At 33.1% G+C, this 26,525-nt stretch overlaps 2 protein-coding genes and 2 long non-coding RNA genes across 5 annotated transcripts in view; 2 read left to right on the plus strand and 2 right to left on the minus strand.

Annotated features, from left to right (window-relative positions):
- The window catches only part of LOC127701394 (uncharacterized), a 203,940-nt gene that overhangs the window by 69,548 nt on the left and 107,867 nt on the right, over positions 1-26,525 (plus strand). The window lies entirely within an intron of this gene.
- On the minus strand, positions 4,685-15,249 carry LOC127701291 (uncharacterized). 2 transcript variants are annotated; one of them, XM_052205159.1, is made up of 2 exons: positions 15,120-15,249; positions 4,685-7,948 (listed from the first exon to the last, which is right to left on the minus strand). In XM_052205159.1, exon 2 carries the CDS (start codon positions 7,927-7,929, stop codon positions 6,187-6,189), a length of 1,743 nt encoding a protein of 580 aa, XP_052061119.1. In that variant the 5' UTR covers positions 7,930-7,948; positions 15,120-15,249; the 3' UTR covers positions 4,685-6,186. The 2 variants fall into 2 exon arrangements, with proteins under 2 accessions (XP_052061119.1, XP_052061120.1); XM_052205160.1 differs by lacking the exon at positions 15,120-15,249 and adding an exon at positions 9,886-10,774.
- Positions 15,129-23,220, plus strand: LOC127701386 (uncharacterized). The gene is made up of 2 exons (XR_007982002.1): positions 15,129-15,273; positions 22,026-23,220. It is a non-coding gene; the product is annotated as an uncharacterized LOC127701386 (long non-coding RNA).
- On the minus strand, positions 16,348-19,979 carry LOC127701362 (uncharacterized). Its single transcript, XM_052205257.1, has 5 exons — positions 19,864-19,979; positions 19,178-19,280; positions 18,312-18,438; positions 17,200-17,304; positions 16,348-16,783 (listed from the first exon to the last, which is right to left on the minus strand). The coding sequence occupies exons 1-5, from the start codon at positions 19,893-19,895 to the stop codon at positions 16,659-16,661; spliced, it is 492 nt and encodes a 163-aa protein (XP_052061217.1). The 5' UTR covers positions 19,896-19,979; the 3' UTR covers positions 16,348-16,658.

Consider the following 26,525-nt stretch of genomic DNA (forward strand, 5'->3'; position numbering starts at 1 on the left):
AAAACGAAAGAAAAGGCCGACATTTTATTCCAAACCAAAAATATATTGGAAGTAAAGCTATTTTTTTTAATTCCAATGACGTCGTTGTACTAAATTCGTTGGAGGTATTTTGGTTTATATTATTTTTGTCTGGTGGTAATATTAATAACAAGTGGTTTGATTACTAGTTCAAATTAGGCTTAGACCGAGCTTTCAGTGCTCTTCAACTTTGTTCTTTATTTGGCCTTATAATATTTTTTGATTCCGCAGCGAGCGTCACTGATTAGTCTTTTCTAGACCAAACACACATCTGGCGTACAAAATTTTAAGCCTGGTATCTATGATGAGTTTATTTTCAGTAACTGTCAGTACTTCGTGGTGTTTTATTTTTCTTTTGCTATTTGTTTTAGTCTTGAGTACCGATAGGTTGAGTAAAAATATTTCCAGCTGATTTTTCCATATTTTTGTTGTTGATGTTGCATCACTATTCTACATAAGGGGAGATTTAAGCATTCGCAACCTTGTTAAATGTCGACATATTCTGTATGTGACTGTCGCAAGCAAGGAACCTGTAATGGTTGTTGTTGGTTGTCTTATTCGTTTGTTTTTATTTCACGGATGAAACAACGTCTGACTGTTGCTTTTTTCTTCTGGATTGCTTCACATTTTGTCAAACGAGTGCCTTTTATATCTGACTATTTTATATCTGGCTTTTGTTCATTGTTGAAGGCTTTATGGTGACCTGGAGCTATTCACATCTTTGTTCTTTGGTCTTTGGTCTTGATGAATAGTTGTCATATTGGCAAGCATACCACATCTCCATACCTCTTGTATCTATTGTATTTTCTGTCAGATACAAATTAATTACTTTTGGTCATGGAAGTCTAATTCAATGCAAAACGATATACATACATGTAAAAGTTGCACTAATGCATAGAAATTTCTTCATCAGCATCATAATGAGCATATCATTGTAGAAATCCCTTATTTTGTATACGATTATTTGCGTAAAGTCACAAACGAATTTCCACGGATTACCAATTTCAAGCTATGAACTGCAGTTTACGGTATATTATACATTAATAAACAATCAAAACGTTTATCTGTGCACTGAAATTCCCATATCGACGAGAAATATACGTTTTGCGTTTCAACTCATTTGCGCCAATGCTACGTTTGCGCGTCTAGTTTTTAAAATACATAGCATCATTTGCCTTTAAAAAAAACTTTCCTCCTCCTTTTTCCGAGCTTGGGACTGACAGTTTACACTGGTGGAATTAAAGTTATTTTAAGTCATTTAAAAGCACATTTTAAAACATTAAACTATTTACAATCAGACAACATACTCATTTTAAAGACTGATATTTGTAACTTAATACAACTATTATATAATATCTATACGAATAAGTTCTCCTCTCGTACAACTATGATACTTTTCAACAGATATTTGTATGGATGCGATGAATTTCTTTTAATTTGTGCAAATCGATAAATTATTTATTCATGTTTTTCGCGATTGTATACTTACCTTTCAATTTATTTTTTTAAGCAACAATAGTCCTCTCTATTCCATAAATTATTATTTATAAGGTACCCAAATCTATGCTAAAAATTTTTCATGCAAATGTTACAAGGAGCATGAAACTGGTGTGATTACAAGCATACAGATCATACGGTCAGAAAACAACGTTCAGTAACATAATAAACATGAGGGCTGAGATCTCACAAAACATGTTTAACCCCGCCGCATTTTTGCGCCTGTCCCAAGTCAGGAGCCTCTGGCCTTTGTTAGTCTTGTATGTTTTTTAATTTTAATTCATTTATATGTTTTGGAGTTTAGTGTGACGTCCATTTTCACTGAACTAGTACACAATTTTTTTTAGGGGCCAGCTGAGGACCACCTCCGGGTGCGGGATTTTCTTGCTGCGTTGAAGACCCATTGGTGGCCTTCGGTTGTTGTCTGCTCTTTGGTCGGGTTGTTGTCTCTTTGACATATTCCCCATTTCCATTCTCAATTTTATTGGATTTATTGATTGTTATTTGATAACGTCCAATAGAAAACAGTTTATGCATTTTCAGTACTAGAACAAATGAACTCACTTAAAACATGCCAAAATCATTATAATTTAATAATAATTTGAAGTAATAAAATGCATCCTATTTCAATACAAATTTTATTTTCTAATTGCTTATTCCCTCCCTATTGTGATATCAGGGAATTTCAAAATGTTGTGTTATATATAAGGAAAATCAAAATGTTAGGTATCAGGAATAGGTTAACCATTTCCTAAAATGGTGGCTCATTATAATCATGTATACAATCTGACCATACATTCTGTAAAACGTTTAAGTTTTTCTGTAGAAATTAAACAGGTATTCTGTGTTCATGAACAGTGACGTACCTCTAGAAATCATCAAATCAAAGTGAATATTAAAAAAAAGTTTAGATGAAAATGAATATTAGGACTTAGCATCAAATAAGTCCCGAGAGTATCACCAGCCCAGTAGACATTACTTCGGTACTGACATGAAAATACGGATATTTTTAGAATTAAATTTGCTGTTTTGAAATTTTTGAAATAGTTTTAAATTAAGGAACATATTTACCTCATGCAAAGCTCTGATTCCTTGTCTGGATTTGGCTAATCTTTATGTCCTTTTTGTTTTGATGAGCTCTTCATACTTTTTTTTATTATGTTTTGGATTTCCAAATGTTTCGGCCTCGAGCACCACTGAAGAGACATTTATTGTCGAAATGGGCATCTGGTGCATAAGCATTGGAACCGTTTATGTTACTATATGAGACTGCAATCCAAAGCCACAAAAAACAAAAGATGTACAGACCGTAACAGACATATTTGTATATTTATACGGTGTTTAAAATAAAATGTAAAAAATATTGTGAAAAAAATTCAATTATTTTAAAAACAAATATAACTGAAAACAATGACTGATGATCACTTTTCTTAGCATTTAGCTTGAGAATAACAGTTACGGTCATATGAATCTTTCGTAATGACTGATACATATGTGCATGAGTTCATCCTCTAAAAATATTTTTATTGGAAGTACACATTTGTTAACGTATCTTTAAATGTGATTTTCAAGTTCAGTGCATATCATATTTTGATCTTTTAACCCATAAACAGTTTTAAAATTAACATATATATCATTTCAAGTAACCTATATATTGCGTCAATTGTTCGTTGTACTTCCCAAAACCCAAAACGCTGTAGGCGGGTTTGTAAAGGGTTGTTTTCATGGAAAAATTAATTAACAATATTGAAAGTAGCATTAAGATTATATTTGAAATTATCTTGACAATTTTAAAAACACTTCTTGACTGTAAATTATGCCAGGTGACCATTTCTTTTTGGTAAACAAGGTCAGGACACCATATCGTATACCTAGGTGTCAATAGGGTAACACCATCGCCCTTATATTTTTTATTCATCTTTTGTCGAAAATCAGTATGAGCAGAAAGATATGGTCTCGGGCATACATGTATGACAACGACACCGTAATCAAACGACAGATTAAAACTAATAATCCTCTAGAGTTCAATATGGGGTTCTTCCAACAGTAAACATCTGCTTTTAAAGTATGCCAATGATCATTCAATTGCCCCATGTCTAAAAAAATGGGACAATGTAAAGATCTGCAATCAACACCATATTCCAAAATATACAAAAGGGAAAACAAACATTAGTTATAACAAAAGACAACCCCTGACGAGGTTCCTTAGTTTGACATGCACAGGAAGAACTAGTTTCTCGTCATATATCAACCGTCCTTTTTTCAATCTCTATCAGTAGAATGACAAATAGCATAAACAAGAACATGGAATATAAATGAGCATAGGAAAAACACTGTGGACTATAGATAACTTACTAGATAAACTTTTGAAATTGTATGTTAAATTTAGAAAGTGTTATTCTCATCTTTGATGGTACTGGGTCGATACCACTGTTGGTGGGAGTATAAATTCCCGATGGTATCATGATTTATCACATAGATTTCTTAAATTGCCCGTCAATGAATTTGGAAATTATTTAGAAATTATGGTTCCAACTTAATCGGTCAAAGTTGACCTTAGATGATTTGGTTTTCATTTTTAGGTCCCCTTTGGTCATATAGCTCGTTAAGTGTATGGGTACTTATACATCTTTGGCTTTTAATTTTTTTTTGGCTATGAGCGTTCCTGTTGAAGGTAAAATCCAGAAAAGTGCTTTGAAAGCATAATATTTATAAAGTCATTTTTTGTTAGAAAAGGTATCAACACGATTACATCTTCTTAGACGTTTGAAATTGCCATTGAGAAAGATATTAATTTAGAAAAAAATAATCTTTATTAAGCCTGTTCTTGAATATTCTAGTCTTTATTGTCATAATTGCGGACCGTGAATCGAATTCTGAACGATCAGAATAGCTACAGCTTGAAGTAGCTCGTATTGTCACCGGTCTAACAAGCTACGCTAGAAACGGGGTCTGGGAAAAGTTAACAATCAGCCGGGAAGTTAAAAAAAAACTCTTTTTTACAAAATTATGAATGAGGATGTTCCAGAATATTTATTACCGCCTACACCGGTTGAAACAAACAATTACAATAAAAATATATATCCGTCGCCCAGCATATTTTCCAATTACTTCCATTTAGTATTAAACTGTGGAATGATTTCGAAATAAGTATTAACAATCAACTCTCTTAAAATAAGTTTAAATTTTAAATCAAACAGAAATATTATAAAAAAACAAAACTCGCCCTTTATATTATACAATTGGCGATAGATATTTAAATGTTTTGCACGCAAGAAAACGAAATAAATGCAGTGCGCTGAACTTGGATTTGTATCATGCAAGTATTAAACCATGTGTCTTTGTGGATATTTCAACATTATTTTCTCTCCTGTAAAAAGTATACAGCTCAAAGAAGTAAGCTATTAAAGATCCCGGTATGACACATGAAACAATTCAAATTAGAAAGCCAATAGACTGGTTTATAAAATACAACAATGAACTAAAACAAAAAATTACAGACATTTACCAACGACAATCACTGGATTATATGTTTTTGGCTTCGGATAAAACACACACAGAATGTGACGGTGTGTCCATGTTAATATTTTTTTTTAGAGGAAAATGGACCGTCCTTTATTGTTTCTGAAACATCATGATCTACCCTCATATATGTCAATGTTCTCAATAATCCTGAATTAGGGAATAAGTTTCCTTCAACGGTAGAAATAAATTGTTGAAAACTGTGGTAAACAAATGAAGGACTCTGGTATTTCACAATTAATTCATAATCAAAAATTTAAATAAATGGTTTAATAATCAGTTTTTTTAAATACCAACGTTCCATGGCGTCATGTACATATGTTAAATTATATTTGAAAAGTATCTTGAAATCCTGAATAGAAGATATTGGGTTTTTTATGTTACAGATTACAATTTGAAATAAAAAATAAGATTTTTTGCCTAAATATACTAAGGGGGTGTAAATTGGACCACTAGAGGTAAAACTTAAACGAACCTTAAGTTTATAATACATAAAAAGTAAAACAGGAATAACCTAAATAACTGGACAACACAACAGACTACACCAAACACAAACAACCGACTCCTCCAACAAAAAAAAGCAACCCCAAATTAAACATATAAACAAATACAAACAACAACGAACATGATACAGATAGCACGAAATGGTGGAGTAAAGCCAGTTCCCCATGTACAGACCTTTATGCATAGCTGTACTAGCTATTTGCTATAAACGCGCACACATATTGGACAAACCGTAGAAAATTACGTATTGATTATCGCCAAACAAATGTGACATAGTATATCTAGATACCAGCTCCTTTTGCAGGTTACGATTTTAATGACACTGTCGAAACCAACTTAACGTATATTGCATTGGTATGATTGAATAGAGTTGTGACGTATAAGTTGCAGCTGTGTTTTTATATGTCAATATTATTTATTTCTAAATAAATAAATTTTTATCTAAATTTTCTGTATAATAAAAATTTCTATAAATTCATAATCAAAATTACAAGTGTTAGTTCTCAGAACTATGTAATAGGGAGAACAATGAGTACTAGAGTGTATATTCCATACTCAGATACTCCAATAATTTTTTATGACATATCCCACTGTGTTTGCTTTGTTTGAAAATTGTTCAGATAAAATATAATCTCTTTGAAAATATTAACCATTAATTTCAATGTCCTCATACCATCCGTCCTTATATTCCATCACTTGAACTGTTCCATCGTCAAATCCTATCCAGATGTTGTCGTGAATGTCAACAGCAAAGGATGATGGTTGGTTTTGGTAATGGTCTATTCTAATAAGTTTTCCATTGTCATCTAAAAGATGCTGACGAAAGCTCACTCGATCCAAAATTGTAATACGACCATCTCTCATAAATCCAGCGCCAATAAATGAATATACAATGTTCTCTTCAAATGACATTTCATCTTTTGGTGGATATCTTATCTTGTGATTCCCATGTTTGTCAAGAAGCTGTATCCACGACGATTTATCGTCCGGCGCACACGTAATGCAAATATTACCGTTTATAAACTCATCCATGTATACTGGATTTTCAATTTCAACATTGTTGGAAATGTTAAGCTCATTCGTTTTTAATTTCTTGCCGGAATACCATCGAATGACTGCTCCCTTTTCTTTACTTCCTGTCAAATGGTAGTCATGTAGAAAAACAGCGATATCTTTGTCTTTCTCTGGTGTTGATACGGTACAAATAGCGGACAAATGTTGAGAATGTGCAGGTATATGGGAAATCAATTTGTACATGACCGAAGTTCTTTTTAGAGTTCCAGTCATCTCTTGGAGTAGTTTGATGGACTTTCTGTTTTTAAGACCTATAAGTAAACCATGCTTTTTACTATTTCCAGCTGTAAATGGTTCTCCATCTATGTGTGGAAGGAGAGTGGTAAATTGTGGTTCTGGTTGCTTTAAATTTATCTCGCTGATATCCATTCCGATAACCCAAGCCTCGTAAACATTCGTCTTCGGTACAATGAAAGTTACAGTCTTTTTACATTCAAACTTTTTAATGGTCTTGTAGTTTAAATCTTTATTATAAATTGCTGAAGCCCCTTTATTACCTGATTTTGACACATAAATGTCACTGGAATTTTCTTCGTAGTTTTTAATTATTATTTTTTCATTCACGGTACAACCTAAATTAATTTCTCTTGCATGCGAAACCGGTTCTAGATAATCCGGAGAAGAGTTTCGTTCTTCTGTCTCCAATTTATTTGTATTAGATTCTGTTTTCGCATCCTCCTTAGTTTGCTTGCATAGAAAAATATCTTGATAGAATTCTTTTTTTAAGTACTGCTGTGCTATCTCAAAACGAGATGGTTCGAGTTTCGGGATGGTTTCCGAATCGTGTTCGGTATTCAAATTTTTGTTCAGTTCGAAGTCGTATTTTACAACATCTGATGGCTGTATGTCGGCTTTTTGTTGTTGGATTTCTTCTGTTACGTGTGCTAGCTTACTATATCGTTTTTGATGAAAACTTATAAATTCATCAAATTTCACGTTTGCTTTTAGCCTAGATTCTTCTAACTCTCGTATAGTTTCTTCTTGTAGTTCATCAATAATTGCCTTTATTTTTTGTGTTTTTGATCGAAAATCTGCAATGTTTTCATCCATTGATTTGTTAAAAGATCCTTTAACATTTTTGGCTAGTTCCAATGTTTTGTTAATATGTGGGAGTTTTTTACTGGTAATTTCTTCAACATTTTCAATCAAACAAAGTTTGTTCTTATTACCATATTCACTTAGTTTAACTTTTGTACATCTTATATGTTTTCCTTGTCCTGACACACAGTCATCACAAACAAAAACATGACATTCTTCGCAAAAGAATCTGATTTCTTCTGAAGTATGTTCAACGCATGTTGAAGACGTTGACATATTTTTTGTACATTTGCGCCTGAAATAAAGTAAAAAGTGAAATAAAAAAAATACCGAAATCCAAGGTAAAACAGTGAACGTTATTGTGTGTACATAAATCTTTTTTATACATAAGATAAAAATTTCAACATGGCACACGTACAGTTTTTTTTTGCCTGAGGGAGTTGAAACCTTAGTTTCTGTATAATTTCAAAATTTATAAACGGCCAATTTTAGATAGTTTGTTATAAATCATGTCAGTACCGAAGTACTGACTACTGAGCTGATGATACCCCCGGGGACTGATAGTCCACCAGCAGAGGTATCGATTCAGTGCTGTAAAAGAATGAAAACAACACGTTATAAACCTCATGCGTCCGAAGCGCCCCTCTGGATTTAAAGGATGCCATATCAAATCATACTAGCAATGTTATCCTGTTTGAGATAATAATCCTTACCCCTTGAGAAATGATGTTCGATGAAACCTTAGCCTTCCTAAACCAAAAATGAAGCAATCGAATTGTTAAAAAATCTTTTCTATATTCTTGACCATCCTCTTGAAACAATTCGTTTACTTTTAATACTACTAGTTCTTTCAGAAATATCACAAATTTTAATACTTCAACTACAAAATAACAGATCACTCAACTGCCTAGATGTCGTATATTCACGAGTTCTTTCAACTCGGTTCCCTCGCGTTGTTTTACGTTCACACGTAGGTTATTTTTAAAACCAGCACGAGTTATATTGAGGGACCTACAAAGCTTAGGGTACTTGCTAATTATTGTTGATTGTTCTAAAACTTTCAAATATTTCATGTTTGAATAAGTTTTACTGCATTTCAATACTTTAAGTCTGTCTATATACATTGTATTTAAAACACATTTTCAAACAAATTGTATAGTCAAACTTAAACAAAATGGTTATGGATTCACTGTAACAAGTTTATGTTGATTATCTTGTGTTTCTGTATTTTGAACTTTTGAATTAATTCATTGCGATATATTGAAACACAGACTGGGTAAAAAGAAAAAAAGAGAGTGAGTTCAAATTTAAATTGAACCTACAAATTTTTATCCACAAATTCATCTATTGTTCCTTCTTTGTAAATCTCATAATGCTGATGATTTCTGCTGCTTACAGTTTCTATCTTTTTGTATAGAAATAAGGAGATGTGGTATGATTGCCAATGAGACAATTATCCACTAAAGTTCAAATGAAATGGATGTAAGCAATTATAGGCAACCGTACGGCCTTCAACAATGAGAAAACACATACTGTATAGTCGGCTATAAAATGCCCCGACATGAAAGATATGAAACAATTCAATAAAGAAAACTAACGGCCTAATTCATAACAAAACAATTTACGAAAACAAATACGACAGACATTAACCAACGACAACGACAACCACTGAACTACAGACTACTTATAGAATGTGGCGGGGTTAAACTAATTTGCCGGCGCCAAACCCTCCCCCTAACCTGGGACAGTAGTGTAACAGTACAAAATAAGAATTAGCTATAAAAATCAGTTGAAAAGGGCTTCACTCGTTAGATCGATACAAAGAAGAAAACGTCTAATGAAAACACAGACCAGACGTGGTAGCGTATATATACATCCCACAACAAAAAAGACACCAAGTAAAGAAAGATCTGAGAGTACTCTCATTTACTGACAGCTAGTTCAAAGCTATTAACAACTAATAAAAAAATCCTGTATTTAAGACTAAAATATTAATCAGATAACATCCAACATCCAATGGATTTAGTGTAAAGACGTCATTAACAGTCAGAGAAAAACATGACATTGTGCAATGCCAAAATATAGGTATCGACAGATTGTTGTAGCGTGAATGTGCATATGTGTATAACAATTATATTTAGTTTGGTTTTAATAGTTCTTTCGATAAAAGTGAAAAGTGCAAGAATACGTATTAATAGGTCTTTAAGGAAAATAACTCTTATAAGAATTTACCTAAATATAGTCTCCTCGTTATTACGAAATAGTATGTCGTTATCACGTTAATACATTTTCTTCTTCAATGTAGCCCTAGTCGGCTTCCGTAAAACACAGATACGTCAACCGGAAAAAAGAAAGTAAGTACAAATTTAATTGTAAGGGGACGATCATTCATTCAAATCTTGGAGAAGGATGACTATGAAATGGATGCAGCATTGTCTTAAATGGGCGTCCTCAAATCAAAACATACAGTTTAAGTGTAAATAGACCACATTGACTGGAATTATCAACTTCATTTTAAATAAAAGACTATTTGTTAAACGTTTTCAGGTTATAACGAATGTCAAATAACTATAAACGTATCAATTAAAGTTACTCTGTGTAACCCTGTGTAACTTTGAGGGAAAATATTTATTTTTTTTCAAGAGAGAAATGTTATCGGACTACCCCGGACCTTGATCAGTAAAAATCATTTGAGTCCTCTGGATAATTGTTTGCACAAAATCAAATGAAGTCACATTGAAGACTACAACGACCAGCGTTGCTTGTACATTCAAATATGATAACAAATTTCCACTCCTAAAAGTATCATTCAAGTAGCATATGAATCCAGTCGTTTAGGTGCAAAATTTACGTTGATGTTTTGATGTTTTATGTGATCACAAATCGTGGGTCGTAATTTTTAATGAAAAATAACTAATAACAGTTTATGGAAAGTAACTAAGTTTGTAGTTGATGTAGAATATTAATACATGTAAAGGAGCAATCTGATTAAAATTCTGATCCATATTAACTCGCGCGCTCGTATAGGCTCATATGAGTATAACGAAATCAGAGAACTATATTTTAATTAGATTGATACAGGAGATGCCGTTTATATGTCAATGAGACAGCACCCCAACGACATAAATAACCAAAAACACATCAAATCCATGACAAAATAAAACGACCAGATTCATATAATACTTGAATGGTATTTCCAAGCTTGCAAGTTAATGATTCGGACTTCAGAAAGCATTTTATAAATTGTAATACTTCAACTACAAGTTCTAGAAGTTAGAAAGCAAGTTATAGTTATATTGTGTGTTCAGTGTGTGACTTCAAAATAACTGTTAACAAAACTTTATTTTGAATTTTTCGAAATACTAAAGATTTTCAACCCAAAGAATAGTTTACCTTGTCTATATTTGGCAAAATCGTTTCGCAATTTTGGGTCCTTAATGCTCCTCAACTTCGTACTTTATTTTGCCCTTTTAACTTCTTGATTCGGCGTACCAAATATCAATGCTTGATAAGTTTGTTTACTCAGTAGAAAGTGCTTTAATTTCGAAAATTTGTCTTTGCATTTGATTTAAATTATTCTAATATTAAGGTTCTTTACCGCATAGTTTTGAAAAAATAAATGGTATTCAGCAAAATATAAAGAGAAGCGCATTTCACTTTATGTGTACTATTGGATATATTTGTCTAACAATTAAACATTGAGCCGCTTTGCATAAAAACATTGATATTTGCTCATCAAAACTGATGTTATTATGTAAAGATTTTTTTTATTCTGTCAAGATGTTATGCCTAACACATTTGGTTATTCTTTTATGCTCTTCTTTGTAATATAATTTGACGCGTATTTACAAACATATGCATGTATCATTTTCGTCTCTGGGTTTAATATGAAGTAAATGCATTGATGTCTGTGAAAATATTGTAAGTCTAGGTATAAACAGACAAAACTGAAAGTGAAAATAGTCAGAATTTGATGAAATCCAAACAAATGACAAATGGTATAATGACAAATGGTATGTAACTACTTCAAAAAGGAAAATTGACAAAAGGAAGAGAGTAAAATATTTCGTTTTTCAAAGAATTTAGTGTTAAGTCGTTCAGCATTGACAATTTCAAGAAAAACAATCAATATGAAGCTGGCCATCTTGTGAGGCAAGTATACTTGATTCAGTTCACTGAGACACATGAAATGTGAGTAAATGCTGAAATACTAGAAGTACTTGAGAGAAAGGACGTTATTAATATATTTGAAAGTGAAAGTAAAGGCTTTAACTGTGTGTTTTATTTTGTCTAGTGGATTGATTGATTAGTGTTTGCTGTAACGTTCAGTAGCAAATATGTCATGCATATTCAAGCCAAGATAAATTTTATGACAAATCCAAAGAACAGTTCCTGCAAAGCTGGATGATAGGGATGAAGGAATAAAATTTCATCAGTAGCTGGAATATTGAGGGTATTTTGGATAGAGCAGAAATTTTGCCTTGCAGCAGGTCTCCTACGGGCCACACAAGGAGTTTTTGCAAGGGTTTTTCAAAAGTGCAGCGAACATGATACTCTCATTAAACTCGGTACCAGATTCCGAATGGATGTGGCTTCGTATTTATACATCAAGCACAGCCAAGTCGATGCCACTTTTTACCATGTTTTTAGCTGAATTGGAGAAGTCCGTGTATGACCATATTTCTCACTTTTTAATTGATATTAAAATAAGTTTTAAATATAGTCAATTAATACGTAAAACTTATGTTTTACGTGGTTACTCCTTCAAAATTTGAACCACAACGGCCGATGGACGAGGTGTATCCTCGCTGCTACTAAAACAGTCACTTAGTAAACCTGGTTAATCAGTTTCAATATCCCTCTGAATTACATAGGGAACAAAATCTTTTAAAATACATATTTTACAGACAAAAGATTATAATCATTGACACTATTTGGATCCGTAAGGTAATGAGGTGGTTATCGACATGTTACACCCCAGTTCTATTGTTATACTTCATAGTTTCTATTTCTGAAACAAGTGTAAAATGAATAGATCTATTGTTACGAATAACAAAGGACTTTGACCACAGGGTGTGACGAGCAGGGTTTCTGGAAACCCCTGCTTCTACATCCCGCAAACAAAGTCCATTGTTATTCGTAACAATAGAAATTGATTATTTTTTAAATAGCATGAACATAAGAAATTACTAATAGTGTTTACTACAAATTGTTTCAAGATATTAAAAAAACACATTTAAGGAAATTCCAATAGCGAAAAAAAGAATTAAGCATCTATTTTGAATACAAAAATAATTCTTTAAATACTCTTTTGCTTGAAGTAATTTATTTTATTCCAGTCATATGCCTCTATTCTTAAGCATTGGTATATAACTCCCGGGACCCCCCCCCCCCCCCCCCCCGGTTACCCATTGGCCGATCTGGCGTGGGTTTCCGCGGTTTGGACCCAAAAAGATCGATGCATTTGAATTGTTGGACCCCCCTTTTCTGTTGAGTTGGGAACCCCCAGCTGGATCAGCCCCCGTTTGCCCCCTAAAAAGGGAGTTCCTAAATATTAAATCTCTTTCTTTGTTTGTTGAGCGTGTCTGGTGGTCGGGTCACACCTATCCCTTAGTATGTTGGAATATGAATGTTTGTTTATTCTCGAGAAGAGGGTGGGGGGTATAAAACCATAAGGTATAAAATACAGTTATGATTACCTTTATTACACTGATACCTGTCAGTACTTTGGGTTATAATATTGCCTTTATCTTAAGTCTCTTCTACCAAATCCAACGCTTGCCACAAAATGTCGTCCGTCTTATACCCGTCCATATTGACAACTGCATACAAGGAACATGATGTATTGTTTGTTTGTAATAAGAATACACGAAACGGTCAACCTTGACCCTCTGATCCATATTAGCAAAGGATTTAACGGGAATATGCAAAACAACTTGACATTTGTAAAATATACTCACTTGTCAAAGTTTGAACGAAAATAACCAAAGAAAGGTTACTAGTGGGGTTTCATGTAATAAAAAAAAAATTCTTATAAATCATCGTTTGGTATTATCAATAAATATGCTATCGGTTTTTTTTATTCATTTGATAATCAATGTTAACAAATATAGGGTTTAGAATGGGGTGTAAGTTAGTTATACACCTCGAGATACGGTGTGTCTGGATAAGAAACCCCTCCGGCCTCCGGCCGACGGGGTTTCTTATCCAGACACACCTATCCCTCGGTGTATAACTATTACGTAATGGTAGTAGTAAATATTTGAGAGGGAGCATTGGATTTATTTGAAATGTATTATATGTTAAATATTCGATAAGGACATTTAAACTGGAAAGATGATTTCATAATGAAACAGATACTGCATTGTGCTTATGCTATTTTTACGGTGATTTCATTTTGTATATTTTTAGTTTAAATGAGAAACATTTGTAAAAAAAATACGCTTACAATACAGATTATTTAACAATGTTGACTAATTTCTTATACTAATATTTTTAAAAAAGCTTTAAGAGAATATTTATATATGAAAAACACATTTTTATCAAGCAAATATACAACAAGAATAAAAACATAACTGAACGTCGATTTACGTTTATAGACAATACCCTTTATTAGACCAAAGTCATAAATTTTCATACCTACCGATTTGTACATTATTTTATTTGAAACATTGAAATGATTAGGTAGGATAATTGCGCTATTTGTCTAAAGAATTTGTACAAACTAGATGTATTTACCAGAAGCAGCAAGATTCACAGGTTTTAATTAAGTCCTAGGTCTGGGTGATATTCATGTTGTAATATAGAAAGAACTGGATTAATTGTTGTTTGTTTTATTTCCGTGAAAAGGAAGAACTTGAGGTTTCAGTGAGCCCTGTTAAAACGGTAGAAAGTTAAAACAGTATTCTAGCCATTTTTAAAAGGGGGATGGGGGGGGGGGGTGTTCATCCCAGGATAAAGGGGGGCGGGGTTCCAACCAAATGCCCCCATTCAAAATCATTGATCGTCAAAAAAAGGGGGGTTTCCAACCCCCGGAACCCCACACCCCTAGATCCGCCACTGGTATTTATTATAATTTGTTTTGTGGGTAATGTTATCTGTCCTTCTTCGACTAATGATGACGTCTTCTTTTTCTTCCGCTCTCGTTTAAAGAATACGCAAGTGATGTGAACTGATATTAGTTATTTAAGAGAGATTTTCAATACTGATTCCTCCTCCCCTTTTTCCTTTGCCCCTCCCCCAAACGCACACTAAACGACCTAAAATATCTATCAGGGTTATAAGATTAATTTTTTCACTGTTAATTTATATGCAGTAGATAGTACACGTACCTTATTCCCCACCACCGAATAATGTGTGGTGCCGCGGAAATTGCTATCATACGACTGTGTGTGTGTGTGTGTGTGCAGTGTAGTTACGTATTTTTTACCTACTTGAACACTGCTATGTTTTTAGTATGAACTTACGTTTTCCTACATTTCTGTTGCTTTTACGATTCTTCTTTCAGTTTTGGTATGATTTGTATCCAGGAAGGATATTACATGCAGGTTAAAACTGAACTTTACTACCTGTTTAGTGTAGTGTATTCAAATTGGTAATTTAAATTTACAACGAAATATGGTAAGGATTCATAGTATATATAAACATTATGCATATTTTGCCCCAATAAGGAATAAGCTAGTAAAGTTACAATTGAATTAACTGCTTTTAATATATTTGAATTATACTTTATACATGTTAATAGCTAGTAAATCGTGAAGCATCAAAAGTGTTTTGTCAGCTTATTTGATGTCCAAAACCAGTTAATTAAATTTAAAAAAAAACAGTTGAAGATAATTCCTCAGTGTTAAGCTACATATTTCAGATGGAACATTTTGTTCACCTATTTTATTTTTATTGATTATTATTTTCCGCAACGTTTATCTGCCAGTCAATTGAGCGCCCCCCCCCCCCCCAAATAAATTTGAAGGTCAATTGCTTATATTGTTAATTTCATACATAATAGTACTATAAACGGTTGGATGCATAACACCACTTTATATCATCAATTTATGTCACTTCATAGAACAAAGACAATTCGATGCGTTTAGAAATACCTTGTAGGCTTTATTTTCTTTAAAAGCGTTCGTTAGATGTAATAATACACTGTAATACCCAACAAGTACGCCATATGCAAGCAAAAGAGCTTCACTTTAGTCTGGTGTATGCAAATCCTGTTTTGAACGAAAGAACGTGTGATTTAATTTTCATAAACCAATACTTATATAACACTGCTATGCATCCTTGGGATCGATTCCAAGCTTTGTTTGGTACTTTTGGAAGGAAAATCCTGCTGCATGGTTCACATGCTTACATAATTCTCTTTTAAGATACTCTTTGTAGGTTTGATCCACCATTTTCTACATAAGAAAATGCCTGTACCAAGTCAGGAATATGACAGTTGTTTTCCATTCGTTTGATGTTTGAGCTTTTGATTTTGCCAATTGTTAAGGGACTTACCGTTATTAATTTTTCCGTGGAGTTCGGTATTTTTGTTGTTTTACTTTTTGTTGACATGTTATATTTGTTTACCAGTCGAAATAAAAGTCTGGCTTGAAACAAGTATACAAGTTTCAACAGAGCTTATTCGAAAAGAAAAGGCTCGATTTGTAGTAGACTCTGGATAAAATTCAGAGATAATAAATAAGACCAACGCACAATAATGATTATTTAATAGAAAGCTACTATACACTCACAGTATTTTGAACGCCGACATACAACACAAATAACAGTACATCCACCCTTTCTCTATTTCATCTCATGTCAAATACACAAATGCACACACTGTTTCGCAAGATTCACTCACAGGCACGTTCACTCTAACTTGCACAGACAAACATGATCTTGCATACATAGCCTCTCTCACGCAATTACACAGACCAACATACATTAACATCAAAGAACACTTGTATTTATAATCATTTATAAATTAACCAATAAGGTCAACATCTCCTCAATGTTTATGTTTACTTCATGTTTTCTGTAGATTTGCAAAAGAATCCCCATCTCTTTTGATTCCACGGGTTAGTCTTATACCACCCAAAGGCAAAGTCTGACTCGTCTGTTGCGACCTTCAACTTAACGACCATCCCTGAAAATAAAAAAAACAAACCGAGTTTAGTTTTTTTTCCCTCTGCATTCCTAAATCTGATAAACTTAAAGATAGTTGTGAGAATGAAAATAGTGTAATATTTTATAAAAACAAAATGACAAACACTATCCTCTGGACTTTGATTCGTTATTCTTTATATTAATTTGGTATCGTCTACCATTCATTTATGTACTTAAAAACCAAACACATGCATGTATATTGTATTAATATTTTTCTTTTGATTGTTTTGCGTCGTTGTATTGCTTTTTCATTGACATATATATAATCCTCTCAACACTTTTGAATCAAATCCAAATTTGTCTAATGTAAGTACAATTTATTTTCTTCGTGAAATGGTAAACATGATTATATAGACATTATATGGCTTGTGTACCTTTGAAGTTGATATTTCTTACCTTCCTTAATTTTGACAAAGCACTCGTTTGTTTTCACTGACAAGTCTTTTGTCTTTACATAATTGTTGATTAAAAAATCAAACTGGTTGTCTTGGCAACTGACGTCTGCAAAATGAAATATTGGAACAGTTATTATATTAAGTCATTCAAATGGTATGTTGTAACACAGATATAGTATAATAGCAATTTAGGCTTATGAAAACCTCTGATTTCTCTAGAATATTTTAGTGCTATTGCTTGTGTTTGACATATTTGCGCTGGATATGTGAAAGAACTGAACCGACGATAGAACTCACCGATTACTGGTTGCCGTCACAATTAGAAACTGACCAAGTATGTTTGCGAAGACATTAAGTATGGTGGCCGGATGCGGCCATTTCACCTTTTCGCGTTTTCTCCTTTCACTTTGCAAATGAGAAATCGGGAAATCGAGAAAGCGAGAAAGCGAGAAAGCGAAATCGAGAAATTGAGAAATTGAGAAATCGGGAAATCGAGAAATCAAGAAAGCAAGAACGCGAAAACGGGAAATGAAATAGATTTCTCGATTTCGCGTTTTCGCTTTCCCGATTTCTAGATTTCCCGATTTCTCGATTTCTCGATTTCACGATTTCTCGATTTCTCGATTTCCCAATTTCCCAATTTCTCGATTTCTCGTGAAAGGAGAAAACGCGAAAACGCGAAATGGCCGCATCCGGCCACCATAATTAAGACCAATGGCTAATATAAGAATCGTTCTGTATAAAAAAAAAGTTGGACCATGAAAATAACAGTTCCATTAAATAAAATTCACATAACAAGCATTACACAAGCATGGCGTATATGCAAACAATGCTTTAATTAAAATAATAATAAGTATAAATTACATGTACAGTGAATTAAGAGGTGCTATATCTGAAGGTTTGTTGGCATCAACTGTCAACACAAAAATAAAATAAAAAACACTTGTGCAAGCAAATTTTGTGCAAAACTGTGGTCTATATTTGAATGCAACTAAAATAAATCATTCACATGTCTGTGCTTGCGTGTACACTTTCAGACCATCACCCATGAAACTGAATGCCCCGAAATTTGTGGAATTATCCAATCAAAATAAACGTTATGGGCTGACTTACTATTGTTATTGCGTTGTTCTTTTGTCGCCTCAAATGGTTGTTCTTTCATTATCTGTATGGCTGATTTGTAATTAACAAATTGTACATCTGGAAGCTTGGCTTTATATCCGGTAGCAGTATGAAATTCCTATATGAAAATCATTGTAATTATCAATTTTGCTGTCATGATTAATACAAATTATGTGGAAGAGATCGCTTTTCAAGTGATAGTTCCATATGTATGTACAGATTGAACAAAAAGAGATAAAAACAAGATTATTTTCAAGTTTGTAATCTTTTAACTAGTGCATATTTAGTTATTAACGAACTCTCTGAAAATCTTTTTGGTTGGTTTTTATTCCGTTCAGCTGCTTTCTCATTGACATATACCATACATCTATTATTCAAATTACAACCACAGATTAAACCAGCTCTCCAGGGAAACTTAAAAACAATTGCATGATAAATCGGTTTTTGTCTAGCACCCGACAACGAAGAATTTGAACAACTGCTATCTTTTAAATTAGGAAATCATACCTTTATTGATAGATTCATATGCCTTATCATAAGGCTGGAATGATTTTTTTAAAAGCTACTTAGTTATGAAACTGTTACGTTTCATTTGATTGTTATTGGTTTATATAGCCATGATAGAGAGGTTTCCTTGACAATAATCAACTATCAATAAGTCGCGATATTTGAAACAAAACATTTTACAAAGAGAGCATGGGCAATGTTAAAACATGGCCCGATGACTTGTAAGGAAAAGAAAACTCACTTTTATGAAATTTAATAATAGTTGTAAACAGGGTAGACTATCGATTGAAATAATAAAACAAATGTCTAAAGCTACACTGGAAAAAAATATTGTTTGAATAAATAATCACCTGTGGTGAACTGAACTGGTATTTGGAGCTTAGTTTCTCTATAATTGATTCTGCAGCCAATCTGCAGTCAAAGTCGTCAATGTGTGGAAGTACTTCATAGAGTCTACAAGACAAACAAAAACACGATTAGTGATCTCTCCTGCAAGCGATATGTACCAATAAAAAATAATGACTGTTTGTTATTCTTTTTTTTTTAAGAAAATGCCATTGGTTTTTTAACTTGAAAAATAATATCAATTTCGAATTTGATGGTTAATTAGTCTTCTCGGTGACATTAACTTAAATGCAACGTGTTTCTCCTGAACTGTTTGATTGATAGTATCTTATAAATAAAAAGCCGTCTGTGTAAACGAGTTTGAACCTTTTTATAGTCGAGGGCCGTATTAAAATAGTGGCGAATCCAGGTTTTTGAAGAAGAAAAAGAGGTCATGCAACCGATTTATTTTTATTCCAAAATCACCTTACTTTATCATGTATCAACAGTATTCAAGTCATTTAACAATATCTAGATTACGTACTCGTTAAAATTAGACAAAAAATCAGACAATCGTCCTAAAAAGGATCTTAAACTTCCACACTAGGCACTAAAAGTGTCCTTATTGAGTAACTAGATTGTAGGATTTTAATTTCCCTTTACACTCGTTATCACAACAATGCATTCACATTATATGAAATGAATTACTTACTTGTTGGTGTGTGCTGCTAAGATGTATTTCATAGATAGCAATCCACTATGTATACGATCTGTTAAGTTGAATCTTATATCGTCCAATAGGTCACTTTCAAGCTAGATAATATATAATGAAAACAAGTGAAACTGTGAGCCACTGCTCATTGATGATACCAAATACTTGACATGAAGTTGTTAAGTGATAAATCTGAAAACGCATCACACGGTATAGCTGACTTATATAAACCCTGAAACCTTTTTTAAAGCGGGGGTATAAAAAGTATCAAGCTCAAACTACGAAAATCCTCAAAAAGGATCATAAACCATGATAATCCGACTAATCCACCTATAATTGACTATTCAATTAAATTAAGGTACCAAGTAAATTATTTTCCGCAGATTGTATAGCGATTTTGCACCATGTACTTCATTGTGTTCCTTTTAAGTTTTAAATTTGAACAACACATTTTCTTTATTCAAATTTTGTCTTCATTCAATAAAAAACAATTGACGGAACGTCCGAACTGAGAAATGGTGGAATGGGGGTAATCTATGCAAGTAGATGAAACGGTAATTTGTGTTTTACAGTAAATCAAGCGGTTTCTTATACATCAATGAACCATACATTTCTCAGCTTGTACTTCCTTACATTGCACAAACTGAGCCATTTTATTCTCCAATTGATTTTAACTCTTGGACGATTAAAATATTGAACCTATTAAAGTAATATTGACTCTTAAATTTTTCTTCTAAACTAACCAATCTCAAAGCATTTCTAGTCATTTTCTCTTTTGTCAGCAAAATTTGGTATCTCTTGACTGTTTCCGTTGCTTTCTGCTTTTTATCATTTAGTGTCGTCTGCAAATGCTCAATGCTGTTATTTCGAGCTTTCAGGTTTTTACTAGATAGTTTACCCGCCAGGTGGTTTAGTGACAACTCAGCCGTCTTCAGGCATAATTCGTATTTATGTACCTTATTGTCAGCAATCCAACACATCTTTAAATATAAAACAATTTTAATTTTATTTGTTAGCAATGTAAAACACTACATTTCTAAAGACTAGCTAGAAACATGTGTACTAACACTAAAGAATAGAGAGCGTATAGTTTTCCAAATGGTTTCATGGTTTGTTTTTTCAGACTGTTTATGTATGGCGATCTTACACTAAATCCATTGGATGTGTACTGATTGAACATTTAGTTTAGGAAACATGATAAATGATCAGTTGTATTGGCTGTAAAATAGCTTTCAGTAATTGCGAATAATATAATATCGGTACTTTGTGTCTTTGGTATTTTATTAGTTGTTTTTGTGCTTTACATGGAATTACCCCTTTTCGATTTTACCTTGGAGTTATGTATTTTAAAAAAAAATTGTATCGATTTGACGAATCAAGCATTTTTCAACTGATATTTTACTCTTTGGTCTTATGTTGTGTCGTTACACCATGCACTATCCCAAGTTTGGTCTCTGGTGGATAATCGTCTTATTGGCAAAAATACCGCATCTTCCTATTTGTATATTATATTGGAGTTTGGTGAAGCATATAAGCTTTATCTTGGCCTTAAACAACACGAACAACCAATGCCATAATTGTCACCTGAGCAACATTTTAGGTCGAACCTAACAATTTTGAAATATATCTCTTGAACAAAAAATAAAACTGAACTACCCTCTTGAAAAAGAGGTTAGCACACGAGTGCTTTTTGCTGTAAAATATTATACCTCTTGTTGTCGTTGAAGTTCTTTGTAAATATATGTATGTGTTCTCTGCAGTTTATTCATTTCTTCGACCTTTGCATATAATTCTTTGGTTTTTATCTGATCAAATCTGAAAAAAGTGTAATTTAATATGAAATCTTGCAAGCGCATGCAACACTTTTGTGTACTTGAAGTAGAGCTCCTTTTTATGCATAAAGATTATCTATGCAAGTAGGAATATTTTGTTTCAGCAAATGTCTGTTGCTGTTGAACATTTACACAGAATTCCGCTCTAATCGGTGCTAGTGACAGCTTTCAGCTTATTGAAGGTCTCACTATGACTTTGATATGATGAACACCAATAAAAGCGCTGTTGCTTTGCTTTTTGTTTTTTTTTCATGTGCGTGTACTGATTTTGTGTCATAAATCAACACATCATATCCTATATTTTTAATAATCTATACAATTATATTATAGGAGTCTGTTTTATTAGCGGCTTACCTGTAAAAGGCTTTCATATATCCAAAATATGAAGTGGTGGGTAACTCTGGGTAATACAAAGACACCATGTCTTTATGTTTCGGATACACGAACGCCATCATCACCTTATGGTTTGGATACCACTTGACAGTAAATTTGTATACACGCTAACCTTTAACCGACAGGTCTTTAATAAAAAAAATGACCGACTTAGTTTTGACTCCAAGGAAAGTGCATTTTACAAGTTTGTGCTTTTTGTGTAACTGAACTACTTTTGACAGTAAATACAGCAAACAATAGTTGTACTATTTTAATCAAACAACTTACGTTGGAATTGGCAGAATGCTGTCAGATGATGAAACCACTTTAACGATTTTGTTCTGGATTCTTTCAGCAATGGACTTACTACTGCTATAGCTAGCTGTCTCATGTGCTCCAACAACGCCCAACACCATCTCAGTCAGTAGATAAAACAACTTGTTTATTTCCGGAAATTCTGGAGAGAAAAACAATTATGAACGTCGCTCGAGTGAATGTGCTAGCAAATCTTAATAGCATACAAGTAATGTTTTACCGGATGTTGTGTCACTCATATGTCATTCACATCAAATCATTTCAAAAACTTATAGTTAAAGATCAAGTAACAATTAAGAAACAACGAACACTCCAGAACGCCCGGACGTCATATCGAAAGAACTGTATCCGTTCCCAGAGCTAGTGTCGATTTGCATTCTTTTATATGCGCAGGCGTTTAAAGCATGTCTATGGAAGAGTTTTCCAAGTTATGTTATGTATGTCTCGGTTTCTTTAAATGATGTCGAAATATATTTTATTCGCATTTTGATATTTTTCACTTGTAAAAAAAATCATATTCTTACCCATATTTTGTCTGTGTGCCATCACTTTCTGCAAGATGCTTTTTATGTGTTGTCTTGGGAAATCTCCAGTTTCCGAATTGAAGTTAACCTCAAGGGATTCGCTGATTGTAGCGAATACATCAATTCTGGAAAAAATGAATAATGATTGAAACCAACTAATAAACCTGACTTATTTTATGTTTTATAAGACGATTTCACTTCATACCAGATATTGTGTTTGTGTTCAAACTATTTGGCATGGGTATGTCTCATGCTAATAAGATTTTAGCAATTAATTAATTAAAATGTTTTAATAAAAACAATAATATACCCTTTCCCAGTGTTTCTGACAATGAAAAAGTGTATATAGGGGACCGTTAAAAGGGAAACAAAAGATAGAGTGGCAAAACAATGAAACTAGTATACATAATTGCGAAACATTTTCAATGAAAAAACTTACGTTCTGTGTGCAACAGAAGTAATGCTGTAAATATCAGGAAAATAGACACAATCCATTTTCATTTCTTCGATTTCTTTTGAAAAGTCTGCTACTCAGAATTTTCTTGCTGTGCTGGGTTTTCCGTCGTAGTGAGGGAAAGATAGCCCGGGGAAAAAGGTAACGTCATAATCTGGACGTCTTCTTGTTGGACGTTGGAAAAATGTAGAACGTCACAGATAAAGCGATTTTTAGTTGGTTTGGATGGGGAGGCAAAATTGTAAAATACTGTTAAAACTTTACGGCGGAGTATCCTTTTTTGGTGATTTTAATGAAATTGTGTTGCATCTAGGGACCGACCATTTAACTCTAATGGAGTGTTATGTTTTTTCTTTAAAAACAATTCTGATTCCCAACATTGAAGAAAAAAGGATTTTGATCAGGGAAAGGAAAAAAATATTTTCTGACTGAGAGTATTTGCCATTAAATTTTGATAATGAAAATTTTCGCGCTTCGCAATAAAAAAAATAAATAATTTGATGCTTACGTGGTGCCAAAATATTTTCTAAATGAAATGAAAACATACCTTCCTCTTCTTGAAAGCCAAATGGTCGTTCCCTTACAACTCTTTGAACTAAATTTGAATATACTTCCATTGATAATATCCATTTCGTGAATATATAAAATGTACATAAAAGCGTCGTTAAATTCTTGATTTCTCTTTAATTGTGAATTTCTGAAAACCTGTAAGTTATGAAAAAATGTTTTAAAGTGACATGGTATTGCTAAGAACATTTTCGTTTTAAATTCATATGGGTTCACCGTATTCATTGTTTTTATTTTGTAGGAATCAGCTAATCTCAATATAAAGAATAAAAGACAAAATAAGCGTAATGTTAATTGTAAAGATTTGTCTTCGTTGGACCACAAGGGTACTGACTGGAGTATAGAAATATATGATTACCTGGTCTTTTCCCATTCTATAAAATCCATGCTAAATGAAAATAACACTCTATAATGTTCGTACGTCCGAGGCAATTTTCTTAATTTACCTTCATAAGGAATACTCGAACCTAAACCTTTGAAATCCAGGGATGTATAAAAACCTAGAAACGTATAGAGAGTATATTATTGTTACACAGCTGTCCAAGGTTAGAGTTTGGGTTGTCGCCTTCAAACTAGTTCAACCCCGCCACATTCTGTATGTGCCTGTCCCAAGTCAGAAGCCTGTAATTTGTTGCTGTATGCCATATTTGTTTTTCGTTCATCATTTTGTACATACATCAGGCCGTTAGTTTTCTCGTTTGAATTGTTTTACATTTGTCATTTACCCTGTTCAGTCTATACTCTCTTTTACTATGTTATTGTCCAGAAGGAGGGAGATAGTTTACCAACATGTCGAGCGGAAATCTTTAGCGCAATTTACATATTTTAAACGAAAATCTTTAAGCGTTTTTCTATCATTTTATTTTTTAATTATAATTTCCAGGACCGGATTTGCCCAAATTTTAATCCGTCTTGGGATTAAGTGTTTAGAAATCTACCCAATTTTTTATTTGACAGTAGATAAGATTCAATAGGGATGGTTATCCGATGATTACCGTATGGTTCATCATATATGTAGTGTAGCTAACCATCTAGTTCATAGAGTTTGAGAACGAGTTGCAGTTTAAGATAATCTTCAAGTTCGAGTTAAAGTTGGAATTGAAATTTGAGTTAGAGTGAAAACTTGGAGTCCAAGAATTTCTTCTTAGAGCTGGAGTCGGTATTCGAGTTTTTGTAAACATTCGAAGACGAGTACAAATTCGACTTAATTGTCAATTTGGGTTTTGTTTTGCACTTTGACATTGAGTTACCGTATACCTTAGAGGAAAACATAAAAAACTATCTAACATTCATTTTTCAGCTGATAAAATAATAAGAAGACGGGGTATGATTTCCAATGGGACAACTTTCCACCTGGGACCAAATGACGTAGAAGTTAGCAATTATAGGTCACCCTATGGCCTTCAGCAATGAGCAAAACCTATACCGCATAGCAAGCTATAAATGGTCTTAGCGGACACGACAAATGTAAAACAATCCAAACGAGAAAAACTAATTTATGTAAAAAATATAAACGAAAAGTAAATATGATAGACAGCAACCAACGACAACCAATGAATTAAATGTTCTGGGAAAGGCACAACCCTCTCCTAATCTGGGATAGTAGCGTAACAGCAAAACATCAGAAACAAAGTGTACGAATCAGTTGGAAAAAAAAGTAAAATAACAAAAAAACTGTCATATTCGTGACTTGGTACAGGCATTTTCTTATGTAGAAAATGGGGGATTAAACTTGGTTTTATAGTTAGCTAAACCTCCCACTTGTATAACAGTCGCATAGAATTCCATTATATTGACAACAATGTGTGAGAAAATCAAACAGACATAATAGGTAAAAATGTCAAAAATTGGGATACAGCAGTCAACATTATGATATATCTTAATCACTATAAAAACAAATAACTATTTCAACAAAGGAAAACAAATTAAATGGCATAAGACACTCTATAGACAAAGTACATAAGCAAAAATGAAAGACAAGAATACAAAATTGACCATAGCACAATAACACAATGGCGGGATGTATAAGTACCGAGCCACGCCAAAAGTATATTACCAAAAATGGACTAAACAGTAAAGGAATATTTATCAACAAGGTCTTGGTATCTTCCAATGAGTTTTTTTTTTTTTAGAAAAAGGACGAGACATTCTTTGACATAACCTTGGCTCATAAACTTTCTGCTCAGACACTGGTGACGTTTTATAAAGTCTGACTAGCAGCTGCAAGCTCTTGAATACCGAATGAGTTGGGAAATGTATATCCCATATGCAGGTAAAATTGGGCTATTGCTGCTAAGGTGGGGGAAATTTATGATTTCAAATTAAAATCGTCTCATTTGTCATAGATTCTGGTACTGAGATGACCGCCGTGTCTGTTGTTTCTTTAATTTATAGTTCTGGCGGATATATTAATGGAACCCAATCAGAAAAGTTTGGATTGTTAATTGAAAGAACACCATCAATATATCTGATTGTGAAATTAAATGATCTGGCTTCTTTGATCTTCTTGTTTTTGACAGATGTCCGAAGGAACTCCGACTCATATGAAAATAAGAAGAGGTCGGCTAGGAGAGGAGCACAGATCTTTCCCATAGGAAT

The sequence above is a fragment of the Mytilus californianus genome, unplaced genomic scaffold (genome assembly GCF_021869535.1).
Source record: "Mytilus californianus isolate M0D057914Y unplaced genomic scaffold, xbMytCali1.0.p SCAF_5, whole genome shotgun sequence".
NCBI lineage: Eukaryota > Metazoa > Mollusca > Bivalvia > Mytilida > Mytilidae > Mytilus > Mytilus californianus.